The sequence below is a fragment of the Anguilla rostrata genome, chromosome 17 (genome assembly GCF_018555375.3).
Source record: "Anguilla rostrata isolate EN2019 chromosome 17, ASM1855537v3, whole genome shotgun sequence".
Classification (NCBI taxonomy): Eukaryota; Metazoa; Chordata; class Actinopteri; order Anguilliformes; family Anguillidae; genus Anguilla; species Anguilla rostrata.
Window position 1 is genome coordinate 17594562 of NC_057949.1, and position 14767 is coordinate 17609328.

General features: G+C 46.7%; 1 protein-coding gene across 1 annotated transcript in view; it reads right to left on the minus strand.

The window, feature by feature from the left end:
• Positions 1 to 323: 323 nt before the first annotated feature.
• The window catches only part of LOC135243685 (unconventional myosin-XV-like), a 36723-nt gene continuing 22279 nt past the window's right edge, over positions 324 to 14767 (minus strand). Inside the window, 29 exon segments of the mRNA XM_064315674.1 lie at positions 324 to 1340; positions 2120 to 2260; positions 2388 to 2521; positions 2901 to 3034; positions 3493 to 3626; positions 4154 to 4314; positions 4397 to 4493; positions 4602 to 4679; positions 4779 to 4873; positions 5239 to 5369; positions 6032 to 6114; positions 6502 to 6575; positions 7153 to 7225; positions 7468 to 7537; positions 7631 to 7764; positions 8090 to 8295; positions 9229 to 9303; positions 9664 to 9775; positions 9900 to 10041; positions 10377 to 10495; positions 10746 to 10861; positions 11061 to 11136; positions 11263 to 11322; positions 11762 to 11877; positions 11957 to 12107; positions 12484 to 12574; positions 12653 to 12794; positions 13161 to 13242; positions 14097 to 14261. Coding sequence (XP_064171744.1) covers positions 1239 to 1340; positions 2120 to 2260; positions 2388 to 2521; positions 2901 to 3034; positions 3493 to 3626; positions 4154 to 4314; positions 4397 to 4493; positions 4602 to 4679; positions 4779 to 4873; positions 5239 to 5369; positions 6032 to 6114; positions 6502 to 6575; positions 7153 to 7225; positions 7468 to 7537; positions 7631 to 7764; positions 8090 to 8295; positions 9229 to 9303; positions 9664 to 9775; positions 9900 to 10041; positions 10377 to 10495; positions 10746 to 10861; positions 11061 to 11136; positions 11263 to 11322; positions 11762 to 11877; positions 11957 to 12107; positions 12484 to 12574; positions 12653 to 12794; positions 13161 to 13242; positions 14097 to 14261 — 3294 coding nt within the window. The 3' untranslated portion in view covers positions 324 to 1238.

Consider the following 14767-nt stretch of genomic DNA (forward strand, 5'->3'; position numbering starts at 1 on the left):
TACAGCCCAGATGGCACACAGTAATGACATGAAAGCTGTCAACAGCAGGGCACTTTCTCACAGACCTACATCTCACTTACATCTTAGGTATGCCCACCTCATCCCATTCACCTGTCCCATGCTGCTCTCCTCATGCCAATCACACGCGTGTTTCACTGCTCTCCTCCATGCCAATCACACACGTGTTCTACTGCTCTTCTCATGCCAATCGCACGTGTTTCACTGCTCTCCTCATCCCATTCACACGCATGTCCTGTGCCACTTGCTCACTCTGGCTCTCACTAACACTCTCACTCTACAGAAACATTTATGGACAAACAATATTTACTGTTGTACAAAAATAATATTTTTAATTGTAGTTCTAATCTTGGGCAGTGCATAACTCATGCACTTATTGTACATATAAACAGTACACGTTAACTTAAGAAAATATTCTTTCATTATACAGATTATTCAGACACAGACTGAATGCTGTTTTGTTTTGTGAGTAGAAACATGGCAGACTTGTGCTGAATGTGACTCACTGGTACATACAGTAGTATGAGCACAGTTATACATACCCTACTCTGCATGTATAAACAGCTATCCGTCTTTATTTCAGTATTCAGGATTTAGATTCATTTCATTTGCACAATTAAGAGTATTCACACAGAAAAATTATTTTTTTAATGAATCTCTAACAGTTCATTGGGAGTACATTAGGGATCAAGTATACTCTTGGAATAAACTATACTCTATAAGAGTTGACTTAACTGCGACCATTTTACAGTGTGTACTAACACTCAAGTCATGTGACTGAACAGCAGTTATTTGTAAATATTTTTTAAATTATTTTTCTGAAATAAAGTGGTCGAAGGTTTGGAAGGACTTAAACATTTGAAGATGTTGGGAAGGTCATTCTGAAGTTAATTTAAATAGTGGCAGAGTAAAGAAAATGAATACATGTTATGGCCATGTAGGAATGTGGAAGCTAATCTGTCCAAAGCAGGAGCATTCAGTATGGAGTGTTTGTGGGGTTGACAGATTGCTGGAAGGATGAAGTTCTGTTAGAGCTGGGTTATGTTACCAGTGTGAGTTCTCTGGGGGGGTTGGGGGGGGCTCAGGGTTACAGCAGGGTGATTTTGCTAGGGTTAGAAAGGGTGCAGGACAGGGCAGGGCTAGAGTAGGGTGATTTCGCTGGGGGGCTTGGGAGGTCAGGGTTAGAGCCGGTTGATTGTGCGGGGGGGGGGGGGGCAGGGTTACAGCAGGGTGATCTCGCTGGGGGGCAGGGTCAGTCTCTTCTCTCGCACTGAGAGCATGTTCTCCATGTGCATGGCGATGACTCGGCACAGCTCCAGTCCCTGCAATTACACCAGAAACACAAACCCCAGTGCAGTCAAACTACAGCATCTAATGCGCTCAGACTACAGCATCTAATGCGCTCAGACTACAGCATCTAATGCGCTCAAACTACAGCACAAACAGCATCTAATGCGCTCAGACTACAGCATCTAATGCGCTCAAACTACAGCATCTAATGCGCTCAGACTACAGCATCTAATGCGCTCAACTACAGCACAAACAGCATCTAATGCGCTCAGACTACAGCATCTAATGCGCTCAAACTACAGCACAAACAGCATCTAATGCGCTCAGACTACAGCATCTAATGCGCTCAAACTACAGCATCTAATGCGCTCAGACTACAGCATCTAATGCGCTCAGACTCAGCACAAACAGCATCTAATGCGCTCAGACTACAGCATCTAATGCGCTCAGACTACAGCATCTAATGCGCTCAGACTACAGCATCTAATGCGCTCAGACTACAGCACAAACAGCATCTAATGCGCTCAGACTACAGCACAAACAGCATCTAATGCGCTCAGACTACAGCACAAACAGCATCTAATGCGCTCAGACTACAGCATCTAATGCGCTCAAACTACAGCATCTAATGCGCTCAGACTACAGCATCTAATGCGCTCAAACTACAGCACAAACAGCATCTAATGCGCTCAGACTACAGCATCTAATGCGCTCAAACTACAGCACAAACAGTGTCTATTGCAGCACAAACACAGCATTTAATGTACTCAGACTACAGCACAAACAGCTTCTAAAGCGCAGGGTGCAGTACCTGCTCCAGCTGGAGCTGGGTGATGCGCTGGGATAGCAGGTCCCCCAGCATGATCTCCACGTAAGGGAAACTGGAGCCAGCGGTGGGCCTCTGTGTGCGTGTGGACTGCACCTCCTTCAGAGGGAACTTCACTATCACCTCCTGGGGATCAAGATGGAGGTCAGACTTTCGCGTTGTCCACTAGCAGCTGCAAGAGTTACCCACTGCTGAGCCACCCAGCAGCCCCAGCCTCCCACATTCTTAAAGGCAGCTCCGTGCTGTGACTCACGTGAGTATCTTTGCTGAGGAAGTTGAGCCCGTTCTGATTGACGGCCAGAACGCAAGGAGCCAAGATGGCGCTGTTACTGCTGCTCTGGATGTAGAAGAAGGAGGAGCCAAACATGGGGAAGGCACTGACCAGACCTGGGGGCCAGAGGGGCACAGACCCACGTGTGTCAGTGCTCGGGTGCTCCGAGGTACAGACGCTGCTTACGCATTCAGGGCTGTGAACTCTATCATTACGGTGATTTAATTCATTTTTAAAAGCAAACCTCAGGAGAAAAGAATGATTGTGAATGAGAGCAGTCTTTACTTTACTGACTGTTTTGTCAGTGTCCTGTAGATTTATGAAGTAATATCATATCAGTAGGACTGGTAGTAGTAACATGTGCATTTGTGCATATTTCTGTGAGTGCATGAGATTGTGCATGTGTGTGTGGGTGTGGGTGCAGGTGTGTGTCAGTGTGTGAACATGTGTGTGTGTAGCCATGTGTTTGTACATATGTGTGTGTGTTCTCTTTACCCAGGAACTGTGCTCTGGCCTGGTGAGGGCTCAGGACCTGGACCTGCTGCATGTGTTGGGTCACCGTGTTGAGCCAATGCTGTGGACGCTGCTGGCCGTACAGCTGTGGAGGGACGTAGTCCTGCACCTCCCGGCTGAAGCAGAGACTGGGGTTAGAGTGGTGTGAACCTCCACTGAGCGACTGGGGTTAGGTTGACTCCCACTGAAGCTGAGACTGGGGTTAGAGTGGTCGACTCAGTGACTGGACTGGTAAGTGTCTGACTCCCAGCTGAAGCTGAGACTGGGGTTAGAGGTCTGAACCCGCAAGCAGAGACGGTAGGGTCTGACCTCACTCGACTGGCTAGAGCAGCCGCTCAGCTGAACAAGCTTTCAGTACCAGACTCACGGTGGAATAATTTGACCGTATTGTTAAATAAACAATAATATCAATAAAATAATAATACAAAAATACCAATGCATATTGTATCCATAATGTATAATGAGCAGGAGATAGCTACATAATGTCCTCCCCTGCAGAAGAGGTGCCCCTGTCATGTGACGTGAGAAGAGCCCCTTGTCATGTGACAGGAGTGAGGCAGCTCTGCAGACCTACACAGTGGGGAGGTAGATGCTGTCTTTGGTGCGGTGCTGCAGGGCAGCCAGCTTGGAGAGCTGCTGGAAGTGCTGATCGCTCATCTTTCCCTGGGGCAGGACAGTCAGCAGAGCCTTCAGGTAGTCCGGCACAACCTGCAGGAGGCGCACAGAAAGACAACAGGCAAAGAACCCGCCGATTCTACACCCCTTCACCCAATCATGACAGGCACAGGCCAACAACAATATCAAAAAGGATGCGTTAATATCCAGTACACTTTTTGTGTAACTTCTTTTGTGTTACTTTCAACACATTTTTTGTCAAAGTTGCTACTTCTGTGTTACAAACATTCAATTTATTACAAAAGAACACAAATGGTTGACAATAACACAATGAATTGTCCTTAACTAGACATGGAGGTGTGTTAAAAGTTTTTAACACATCTGTTTTGAGAGTGAAGGGGAGTGTCCTGGAAAGAAAGTGTCTATCGGAGCGCAGTCAGCGTCAGATGGTGGTACACCAGCGGCAGGACCGTTCAACTCTTTCCCAACAGTCAGTCCCCATCCCACGCCTCAGCCATCCGCCAGTGGGCCGCTGTAGTGCCGACGGCTGCCGCACACTGGTTAAACCGGCCCTGAGTGTTCACTGGCTGGCTGGGGGAGGTGTCATACGAGCGTCGTACCTGGTTGTAGTGCATGGTGACGTAAAGCTCGTTGTCAAACTTGAGCGGCTGGGCCCAGATCACCCTCCGGAACCAGAAGCTGTAGTTGCTGTCGATGGGCTCGGCCTCGGTGGCGATGTCCAGGATGTACTCCCGCTTGGTCAGGGGCCGGACGTTCTGGCCTGCGGGAGGTTTTTACTGAGTCACGCTGCTTTCCTCTCCTTCCCTTCTCTCCTCCCCCACATGAACAGAAGCTCCTCTCACCTCTGTTTGTGACCACAAAGATGGCGTACTCATCCATGGCCTCTGGTCTGTACAGGCCCATCTCGTACGAAAGCTCCTCAATCACGTCCAGAGAAATCTGAAACGCGACAGAAACAGCTCACAGCTCACGCGCCGTACTGACCACAGCTCAAATACCGCCCTGGTAACAGCGGACATGCTGTACAGTAGCCCTGCAGAGACTCACCGAGCAGGTTTTGATTTTGAGATGTCGCTCGATCCCGCCCGGCAGGAGAAAGAGCTGGCGCTTGGAACTGCGGCCGGCCTGTGGGGGACAGGAGAACAGGAGGAGGGGTCAGCCCCGGGGGGAGAGGGGAGCGCTCTGTACCGCACCCAGAGAGGGAGCCTAGCGCAGGGTGCTCACCACCATCGCCTTCAGCTCCATACTGGTGGGGAACTCCACCCGCCCACCGTACTTGAAGGTCTTCCTCAGATTCTGCTCACAAGCCTTAGCGATCCCTGCCAACACCGACAAGCACATTAAAAACTTTCCATACAAAAAAATCTGTCTTAAGAGTTGTCCTCTTGTGATAAGACTCAAAAAGTAGAAAAATTATCTTGTTTTATGTCACTGTTCGCTTGACAAATAAAATTTTCTTACCCCATTGGCAAATATTTTAATGTCTCACCTTATTGCCAATATTTTGTTTTATTTAGCACAAAAGTTACAGAAATAAGATTTTCCATCTAAATATGAGACTAAAATATTTATTTTTATAGGCTAAGCCATGACACAGCCACAAACCATAGATTATTCTGTAAATGTTAGGTGCCCATGAAAGCACACAGGTCTGGGGAACGATGTCATCCAGGCGAAAGCGCACCTTGGTAGTGCACCCCAGGGGTCCGGCAGACGTCCTGCAGGAACTTGAACAGGAAGGGCTTGAGCACCTCGGAGCAGCGGTAGTAAGCGGTCAGGATGTAGAGCAGCCTCCAGCCCCTCTGACAGCTGTCCCTGCACACCACACGGAGTCAGAGCGTCAGCACACGCCCGCAGAGCCGCCAGCGCTACACTGTACACGAGGCTGGCGGTCGGGTTACAAACACTGTGCATATGCATACAATCACAGCAGCAGCCTTTCACTCAGAACCACTTTGTGTTCTCTGCCGGGCCGGCTCATGAACATTCATGAGGATGATGTCACAATGAGTGAACAATGAGTGCACACGCCCATCCTCAGATCAGGTCCAAACCTTCAGCTCATACTGACGTGGTCAGTGCATGCAGCTTACAATTCTTCTCAATACATGGAGTATAGTACAGCAATGTGCACCACAATAGCATCTACTTTCATGACAGAGTGCTGAGTTGGGTGCACACAGTGTCTGAATGCCGAAAAATGGCACTGCATTTACGTTCTGTCTGCTCGATGAGCACATCACACCAGCTGTCAAGTTACACTCCTCCTCTTCTAGGACACGATGCAGGACAGGAATCCAGTGATTCCACACTAGATTTAGGGTTTCATTTTATTAGGCCTCAAGGTCGTAAGTACACTACATGTTTCCATACGGTAGGTGACTCTGAGGTACATATGGTATGAACAGTATGCGTGTAAGACACAGCCCCAGTCTCTGACATGACTGGAGACCTTCCTCCTCTGGTGAGCAGCTTACGTTTTGGAGCTGGTGTTGGCGGTGATCTGCTTGAGGACCTGGCAGTAAGCTTCATCCTTCATTAGTCCATGCTTCCCACTGAGCTGCAGAATAATACAGTGATGTCACTGAGCTATTGAACAGTGCAGTGATGTCACTCAGCTGCAGAACAGTGCAGTGATGTCACAGAGCTGCAGAACAGTGCAGTGATGTCACAGAGCTGCAGAACACTGCAGTGATGTCACTCAGCTGCAAAACAAAACATTCTCAAGGGGACTAAATTCTTCACAAACTATGGCCTGGATTCAATCAACCATTATCCTTATATTTCACTTCCATACACACATGCAAGTTTGCAACTGGCCAAAAAATTGTGAGAAAAACATTAGCATTCCAGTCAAAATGAAGGATAATTGAGGCTGAATCCAGGTCCATGTAACTGTGAGTGATTGTGATGAAAGTTGTGCAGAAGAGATTGGGGAGACTCGTACCCTCAGGATGGTGCAGACTACATCTTGCTCTGTTTGCCCTTTCAGAGGGTAGTCTCCCATGAACTTCATTATAGCTGCAAGCAGAGCATAGAGGATACCCTGAGAGAAACTGCCAGGCATACAGTAGAGAACTGTCTTTTATAAGCATCACCATGGTCACTGATAATGCAGTACAGCCCAGCCTTATAAACACCACCCTGATTACTGACAATACAGTGCATCACTACCTTATAAACACCACCCTGATTACTGACAATACAGCACAGCCCTGCCTCATAAACACCACCATGACTACTGGGCATTTCAAGTGAAAATAAATATGTTTCTTACTGTGTTTAGATTCAGAGACAGGGGAAAAAGGCCCATCTCAGGACAAAGTTAGCAAATGTCCCATTTCACAAGTACTGGCTGGAGGTAGCGAGTACATTGACGTTTACAGCATTTATCATACGCTCTCATAGTGCTGTATACAGCTTATATTCATTACATACAGCACAATTCCTTTACACAGCAGGAGATTTACTGACGCAGTTCAGGATAAGTACCTTTCCTTAAGTGTGTAATGGCAATTCCTCACCCGGGAATCAAACATGCAATCCTGGTTCCATAAACGCTACGCTACACTGCTGCTGAACAACACCTCTCACTTACCCAGGAAAATGTCCGCTGCCACTTTGCTCATGGCGTCATCAGTGAAATCTATTAGAGACTCCTGAATGGGTGACTGTTGGCAGCAATGTCCAGAATACATTCAATCAGACAAACATAACATAAAATGGAGGTTACTCATATAATTCACAACAGCATGCCAGTATTGACATAAAATAATTATCACTAAAATAATTCTGTGAAAATAGTGAAAAAGTATGTATAAATTCCAACACACAAGCACACACATACACATACACATATTACAAGCAATATTTTTAAGTGGAAAACAAATTTTAAGCACAGTAACTTACTTACCTTAGAAAACTTTACCATATCAGCAGGTTCCCTAGGGTTTCCTTTCTTTGACTTGTGTTTATATGAATCACTATGAGAACATAAACATCACAAATCCATGAACCAAATCTGAGACCTTGAGCAGAATATGAACAATCATCTTCATCAGCAATTAACACCCAACCTGTTTTTTCTCACTGCCTCTCTGAAGTATTTCTTGGCAAATTCCACCATGTTGTACTGGGGGTCCTGCAGAATCCTCTCATCCACCTCCATATTACTAAAGTCATCTGCGTATTCACTGCCAGCTGGCGCCACCTTGAGGGAGAAGCCAGTCGGGCACCGGATTACTACTAACAAAAAGTGGCACTATATTTTCACTTCATTTTAAAATATTAAAATGTGCATTTCTATTTTTTTGGATTATATACGTAGCATATGTTTAAATGAGTCCGGTGTGTTTATTTGAGACAGGCATGTTAACATGGGAAAGGCATATTTAAATGAGAGACATGTTTAAATGAGAAGTGTGTTAAAATATGACACGCGTGTTTAAATGAGAGGCGTGTTTAAAAATGACACGCGTGTTTAAATGAGAGGTGTGTCTAATGCGATGGGAATGTTGCCATGTTCAGTTTCGTACCTCAGTGGACCGGTCCAACTCGTGGGCCGCCACAGTGGAAGCCATCGCCACAGCAACCGCAGCGGACGCGGCGACCTGACCCTGCTTGCTCTTTGACTCCTCCTTCCTGTCCACGGGGAGGTTGACAAAGTCGGGCGGGGCAACGGGCTGGACGAACTCGGCGGGGAAGACTCCTGAACGGCCGTGAATGGCCCCAAACTTCCAGCCTTAGTGTGAAAGGGACCAGGCAGAGATACAGAGGCAACCGCAGATAATAACCATCACTAACCAGGACAGAAATAACCACTTCACATAGTATCCAGAGCCTGTGGCACTTGTTCTTAAGGATAACAGTTGCAGGAGAACCCAACAACGCTCTTTATCCTTCTAGAAACTTGAAGAAGAGCAGCTGCAAAAATGAATGTCATGATATACAATGCAATGCTATGTCATGTCATGATTATGTTATGTTTTTAGTGATATGTCATGTTATATGTTATGATATGTTATGTTATCACACTACAAACCACACAGTCACCACTGCAAGACAACAGGGCCACAGAACCTTGATGATGCTTCTGTCATTTCAAAGAAAATTCATTTAGCATAACGGGTCATGTGATGCAGAGGCAACCATGTTGAACTATTGAGAGTTTGATTTAGAGTTATGGTCTCTATACAAAATAAAAGCCTTGTGTAAATGCACAGTGACATCACACAGCTTGAGTTGTTTGAACACAAAAAGCACAGTTGTCTGCATGAAGGGCATTCCATGCTAGAGAGGTACGCAAACCAAAGGCAGTCCATGCTAGCAGGTCACACAGACTGAAGGTAGTCCATGCTAGCAGGTCACACAGACTGAAGGTAGTCCATGCTAGCAGGTCACACAGACTGAAGGTAGTCCATGCTAGCAGGTCACACAGACTGAAGGTAGTCAATGCTACCAGGTCACACAGACTGAAGGTAGTCCATGCTAGCAGGTCACACAGACTGAAGGTAGTCCATGCTAGCAGGTCACACAGACTAAAGGTAGTCCATGCTAGCAGGTCACACAGACTGAAGGTAGTCCATGCTAGCAGGTCACACAGACTGAAGGTACTCCATGCTAGCAGATCACACAGACTGAAAGCAGTCCATGCTAGGTAGTCACACGGACCCACCAAAGTCTAATGTGTCTTTTCGCAAGTCCTCCAGGAGCATCACCTTCTTTCTAACAATGCAGCCATAGTGCTGTCCTGTGAAAGTTCAGTTTGTAGTGAACTGACAACCTCCCACACTCTCCAAAGGCACAATTTACAAAACTTATTTTTCTCTCATTTTATGCTTCAGGCTGCACCAGGTTGACATTCTTTCACTAATATTTTCTCCACATGTGCCTCCTCAGGAGGAAACAATAATGACAAACACAAATAGCCATAACAATCATTCACTAAGAAAACTCAATATGCTTACACAAAAGTTCCCTTCAAAAAGAGTGTTCGTTAGCGAATGACCCATCACTAATTTCTTTGAGCTATTATCATAATACCGATCATGAGACACACTGGTGTGATACTAAAAAATAATAATCAGTTTCATATCCAAAAGCAGCTTACCTTCCTCCAGACCCTCCATGGTCTGCAAGCGAATGATGTCACCCTTGTGGAAGCTCAACAGAGTCCTGTCGTCTGTGATGTAATTCCTCACCGCGACCACATAGTCTGAGTCCTACAGCAGAGCAGGGAGAGGCAGCGTTACTTTCGTTTCCACGCACAGATCTATTGTTGTTCATGCTGTGTTGCATTCATGTTTTAATTGCGTGGGCATCGGCATCCCATCCACCCCGGCTCACCCTCTTCAGCTCGGTGATGAAGAAGTCGATCATTGTCTTCACCTGTGGCGCTTTGGCGGAAAACAGGATAAGCTTCTCATTGGTCAGATTGAACTCCAGCATGTTCTTGGAAGGGATTGTAACAAACATGATGTCTGCATAGCTGGGAAATATTAAAAAAACAGAGACAGGCAGAAAAATAATCAAAAATCCCGCAGTATGATCACTGTGTGTTTAGGCAGCTTTGGCTGTGGATATGGGTGCATGTGTTTGTGGGCATCTGGTTTTGTTGGGTTCTGAGTTTGTGGGTGTATGTGTTTGTGGGTCTGTGGGGTTCTGGATTTGTGGGTTTGTTGGGTTCTGAGTTTGTGGGTGTATGTGTTTGTGGGTCTGTGGGGTTCTGGATTTGTGGGTTTGTTGGGTTCTCAGTTTGTGGGTGTATGTGTTTGTGGCATTCTGGGTATGCGGGCACTAGTGCTGCAGGTCTTTCACAGGTACCTGTAGGGCCGCAGGACCCTGAAGTAATCTGCATCTGAGGAGCTGCTCTTCACCATCTTCAGCAGCTTAATTCCTCTGTGTGACACAGCCAGGACCTGCACCCCAGTACCCACACTGCCCTACACCACAAACACACACACACACACACACACACACACACACACACACACCACACATACACACACACACACACATACACACACACACGCGTGCGCACACACACACACACACACACAGACCCATAAGGCACAGTTCAAGGACAAAGGAAAGCATACACTATATACATACACTATATTAGCATTTCATATACACACACATACACGCCATACGTATAAATACAGAGTCATAAAAGCCGAAAGCCCAGCTCACCGAGGCGGGGAAGAGACGAGAGAAATAAATCTCCCAGGAGTCCCTGGCAGCAGAAACGACCTTCTTCTTCACTCCCTCATCCTGAGTAGCAGAGTTCTGCTCAATCTGATTCTCCACTGTCACACAGACAAACAGCACTCATACTACACCTTGTGCTACCATACAACCTCGTTTCTTATAATCTACCATACAGCATAGTTCAAGGCTCACTAGTTTAATTGTAGTGTTTAATAGGTTTCCACAGTTCCTCTGAAGGTTATGCTTACTATCTGAGTAAAGCATCTACATTCGCTGTATCCTTGTTATGGTTCTTACCAAACAGCTTTTTCATTTTCTGTCTTTCATCCGTGGTGATACGAATACAGGCCTCTGAAAATGTGTCGTGGACAATCTGGATGAGGAAAACAGACGTGAGCAGTGATGGGGAACAGCAATGCAGAAGCTAAATGAGATATTAAACCTCTGATAAATAACCTTAGAACAATGAAACACAGCTGAGGGCCACTTAGGAAGGTACCTGTCTGAATATGAGGTCCAGAACCAGAGGATTGTTAAAGCTGTCTTTTGGGTAGAAAACCTGCAACAAACAAAGACATGGCGATTACATAGTGTCAGCATCTCAAAAGTGTACTGTCTTGTTTATAAGTCTGCCAAAAGCAGCAAGAGGTCCATGGAACATACAAATACATTTGAGAAGAGAACCTCATTTGATTATGACTCTCTTGAGTTTGAAAAAGCGCACTGAACCTAAAATACTGATGCATTCTGGACGACGAGGCAATTGGCTGAGGCTACTGACTGAAGTGGTTGACTGAGCTTACAGGCTGAGGTGAATGGATGAGGTGATTGGGTGAGCTGATAGGCTGAGGTAACTGGATGAGGCAACTGGCTAGGGTGATTGGATGAGGTAATTGGCTGAGGTGATTAGACAAGGTGATCGGATGAGATGATAAAATGAGGTGATTGACTGAGGGCTGGTGAGTCCCACAGACAGAGCACAGCAGGAGGTGGCTCACCTCCTTCCTGAGGTAGATCTTCCAGGGCACATTGGTGTACGTATAGTGCTCCTCGCTGGCCCTCCTGTGGAGCTCCGTCTGAATGGACTCCTCCTCTATCGGGAGCTCCCTGGACACTGTAACACACACGGATCCCTCAGTCATCACAATGCATCACAATGCACTTTCAGCTGCTACGCCACTCCCTGTGCTCACCTGGTGCCGGGAATGGGGCCCTCTGGGAGTTGGCAGGCATGGGGGGCTGGGACTTCACCTTGATGCTCTTGGCTGGTCTACTGGCTCTGGCTTCCTCCTTATGTTCCTTGGGCAGGGCAGGGGGGGCGGAGGAGGTGGGGGGCTTTTTTTTCTGATGAGTAATGGGAAAAACGCATGAGGATTTCCATGACCTCCACAAAGATTCACAAGAAGTGTACAAACTGTATCATAATGTTTAGGGAACTGGGCTTGTAACTCAGAGTCTGTGAGCTTGATTCCCAGGTGGGAAGCAGCTGTAGTTCCTCTGTGTCAGTGCTTAACCAGAACTGCTTCAGCAAATATCCAGCTGTATAGTTAGACTCTATCTAAAAAAAATTAAGTATTGTACTGCTAGCAGTAGGCCCCTGTGCTCTCAGTCACTCACAGGTATATTATTACATCATTCTGGCAGTAGGCCCCTGTGCTCTCAGTACCTCATAGGTATTATATGACATCATGCTGGCAGTAAGTCACAGTGGTTTCAGTACCTGTGGAGGCTGAGAACTCATCTGTCCCTTCAGGATTGTCATGGCCTCATCATGAGGATCTGGCTTCTTTGCGAACACTTTGGGTTCCTTCCTGTGTGGATAAAAGGTAAAAACTGAACATTTACCTGCAGCTGCATTTCAGCGAGAATCAGACATGCTTCTACCTTACCTGTGGATTTCTACGGGCTGCACTGCAACAGAAGGCTGGTACTGTTTGATGATGTGCTTGATGTTCTGGCTGGGCTCGATGTACTCTGAGTTTGAGACAGAGGATTTCACCACATCCTCAGGAGGGGCTGAGCGGGTTGGGCCTGAGGAAACAGCAGCAAAAACAATGAAGAAAAGAAGAGGACACACATCACACTACATGAGGAGAAGAGCCTCTGTATATTAACCCCAAATCCATGGCCCTCATTAACTAGTACACCCCCAAACACACAGCCCATATTCACCAGGACACCCTCAAACACACAGCCCATATTCACCAGTACACCCTCAAACACACAGCCCAGATTCACCAGTACACCCCCAAACCACAGCTTTCATCCACCAGTACATTATGTCTGATTACATCTACATTACCTTATTACAGCACTATGAAGGCGTTAGTTCCCTGGCCAGGGGAGGTGAAGACATACTTACTGTATTTAAGTGTGTGTCCGGGCTGATGTTCTCACCTCTCTGGTATCCAGACTGGTCCTTGTGCACATAAGATGTAGGCGCTGGTGGTTCGTAGGAGTAACTACTAATAGGTTTGGTCTGCAAAAAAACAAAGATGGGATTTTCAGTTTTAAACTCCCATTGTTTTCAGTCACACGAACATACAGCAGAATCTGCATATACTGCAGTAAAAGAACTCAGAGTACCAGGAGCTTCGAAACTGGGTGCAGAATAAGAGCATCGGTGAAAAGAACTAAGTCAGCTAGCAGACAAGCATCAAGTGAGTGTCCTCAGAGGGACGCACCACTCCATATCACGCCACACCGTATCACGCCATATCGTATCACGTTACTCCGTATAGCGCTGGAGTTGGGTTTCCTTAGACAAGAGTCAGAGGACAATACTTTATGCAGCTTAACAAGTAGACATGTGAGCATCTCATCAATCAGCAGGGGGTGCTGGTGCATGACAAGACACTGTAATCCCAGCTCTCTGAAGTCCACATGCCAGACTGTGGGGCCCATCCATGCACTAGAACAGTGCCTTAACAGATACCAGGCTGTGGGGCCCATCCATGTACTAGAACAGTGCCTTAACAGATACCAGACTGTGGGGCCCATCCATGCACTAGAACAGTGCCTTAACAGATACCAGGCTGTGGGGCCCATCCATGCACTAGAACAGTGCCTTAACAGGACAAGCCGCCATTTTATTTGATTTAAAGTACTCTGGAAATGTGTTGAATAATGAGCTTAAATACAAAAATGTATCCATCAGACAGTATAGAGCCTAAACACACACTGTACATCATCCCTGACACACACACACACACACACTGCACCTCACAAACTGCACCTGGTCCCTGACACACACACATACACACTGCACCCAATCCCTGACACATACGGTAAATAAGACATGTTTGAGAGGGGTCAGAACCAGCACAGACTTACTGTGGCTCGGGGCAGAGGGGCTGTGGCCACAGGCGGGTAGTGCTGGAACTGGGGGCTGGCGTAGGAGCTGGCATAGGGGTTGGCCATGGGGGGCCCCGGGGGGAGTCCGACTGGGGGGTACATCTGGTGCTGCAGGGCCAAAGCCTGCATGGTCATCTGCTGTGCCTGCACAGAACCAAGCGAAAGAAGCTTGTTCACTGCATCTCTGAAATAGTGCTGTCATCCAGCAGTTAGGTCTCACTTTGCCTGAGTGTGTCAGCGTGAGGTAGCTGCAAGTATTTCATTATACACACATTATCAGCAAACAAATAATGAGTTAATATGGCCTGAATGGTCTATTCCCATGATAAAGCATGAATATTTAATAAGAATGGCGCTTGGGAAAACGCCTACGACCAAATGTAAATCACACTGCACATTCCACAATGTGTAGAAAGTGTCAATACATGTGCTGTGGCTAAGCGCAGCTGAATGTCTGAAGGAATGAAGAGATGGAGAGAAGGACATTGAAAGATTAATATCCTCAGAGATGAAGTGATGGAAGGATGGACAGTGGAGGAGATCCAGAGATTGAGAGATGGAGAGATGAAGCAATGGAGAGATGCAGAGATGGAAAGATGGAGAGATGAAGAGATGGAAAGATGGGGAGATGGAGAGATGGCTGTCTGGAA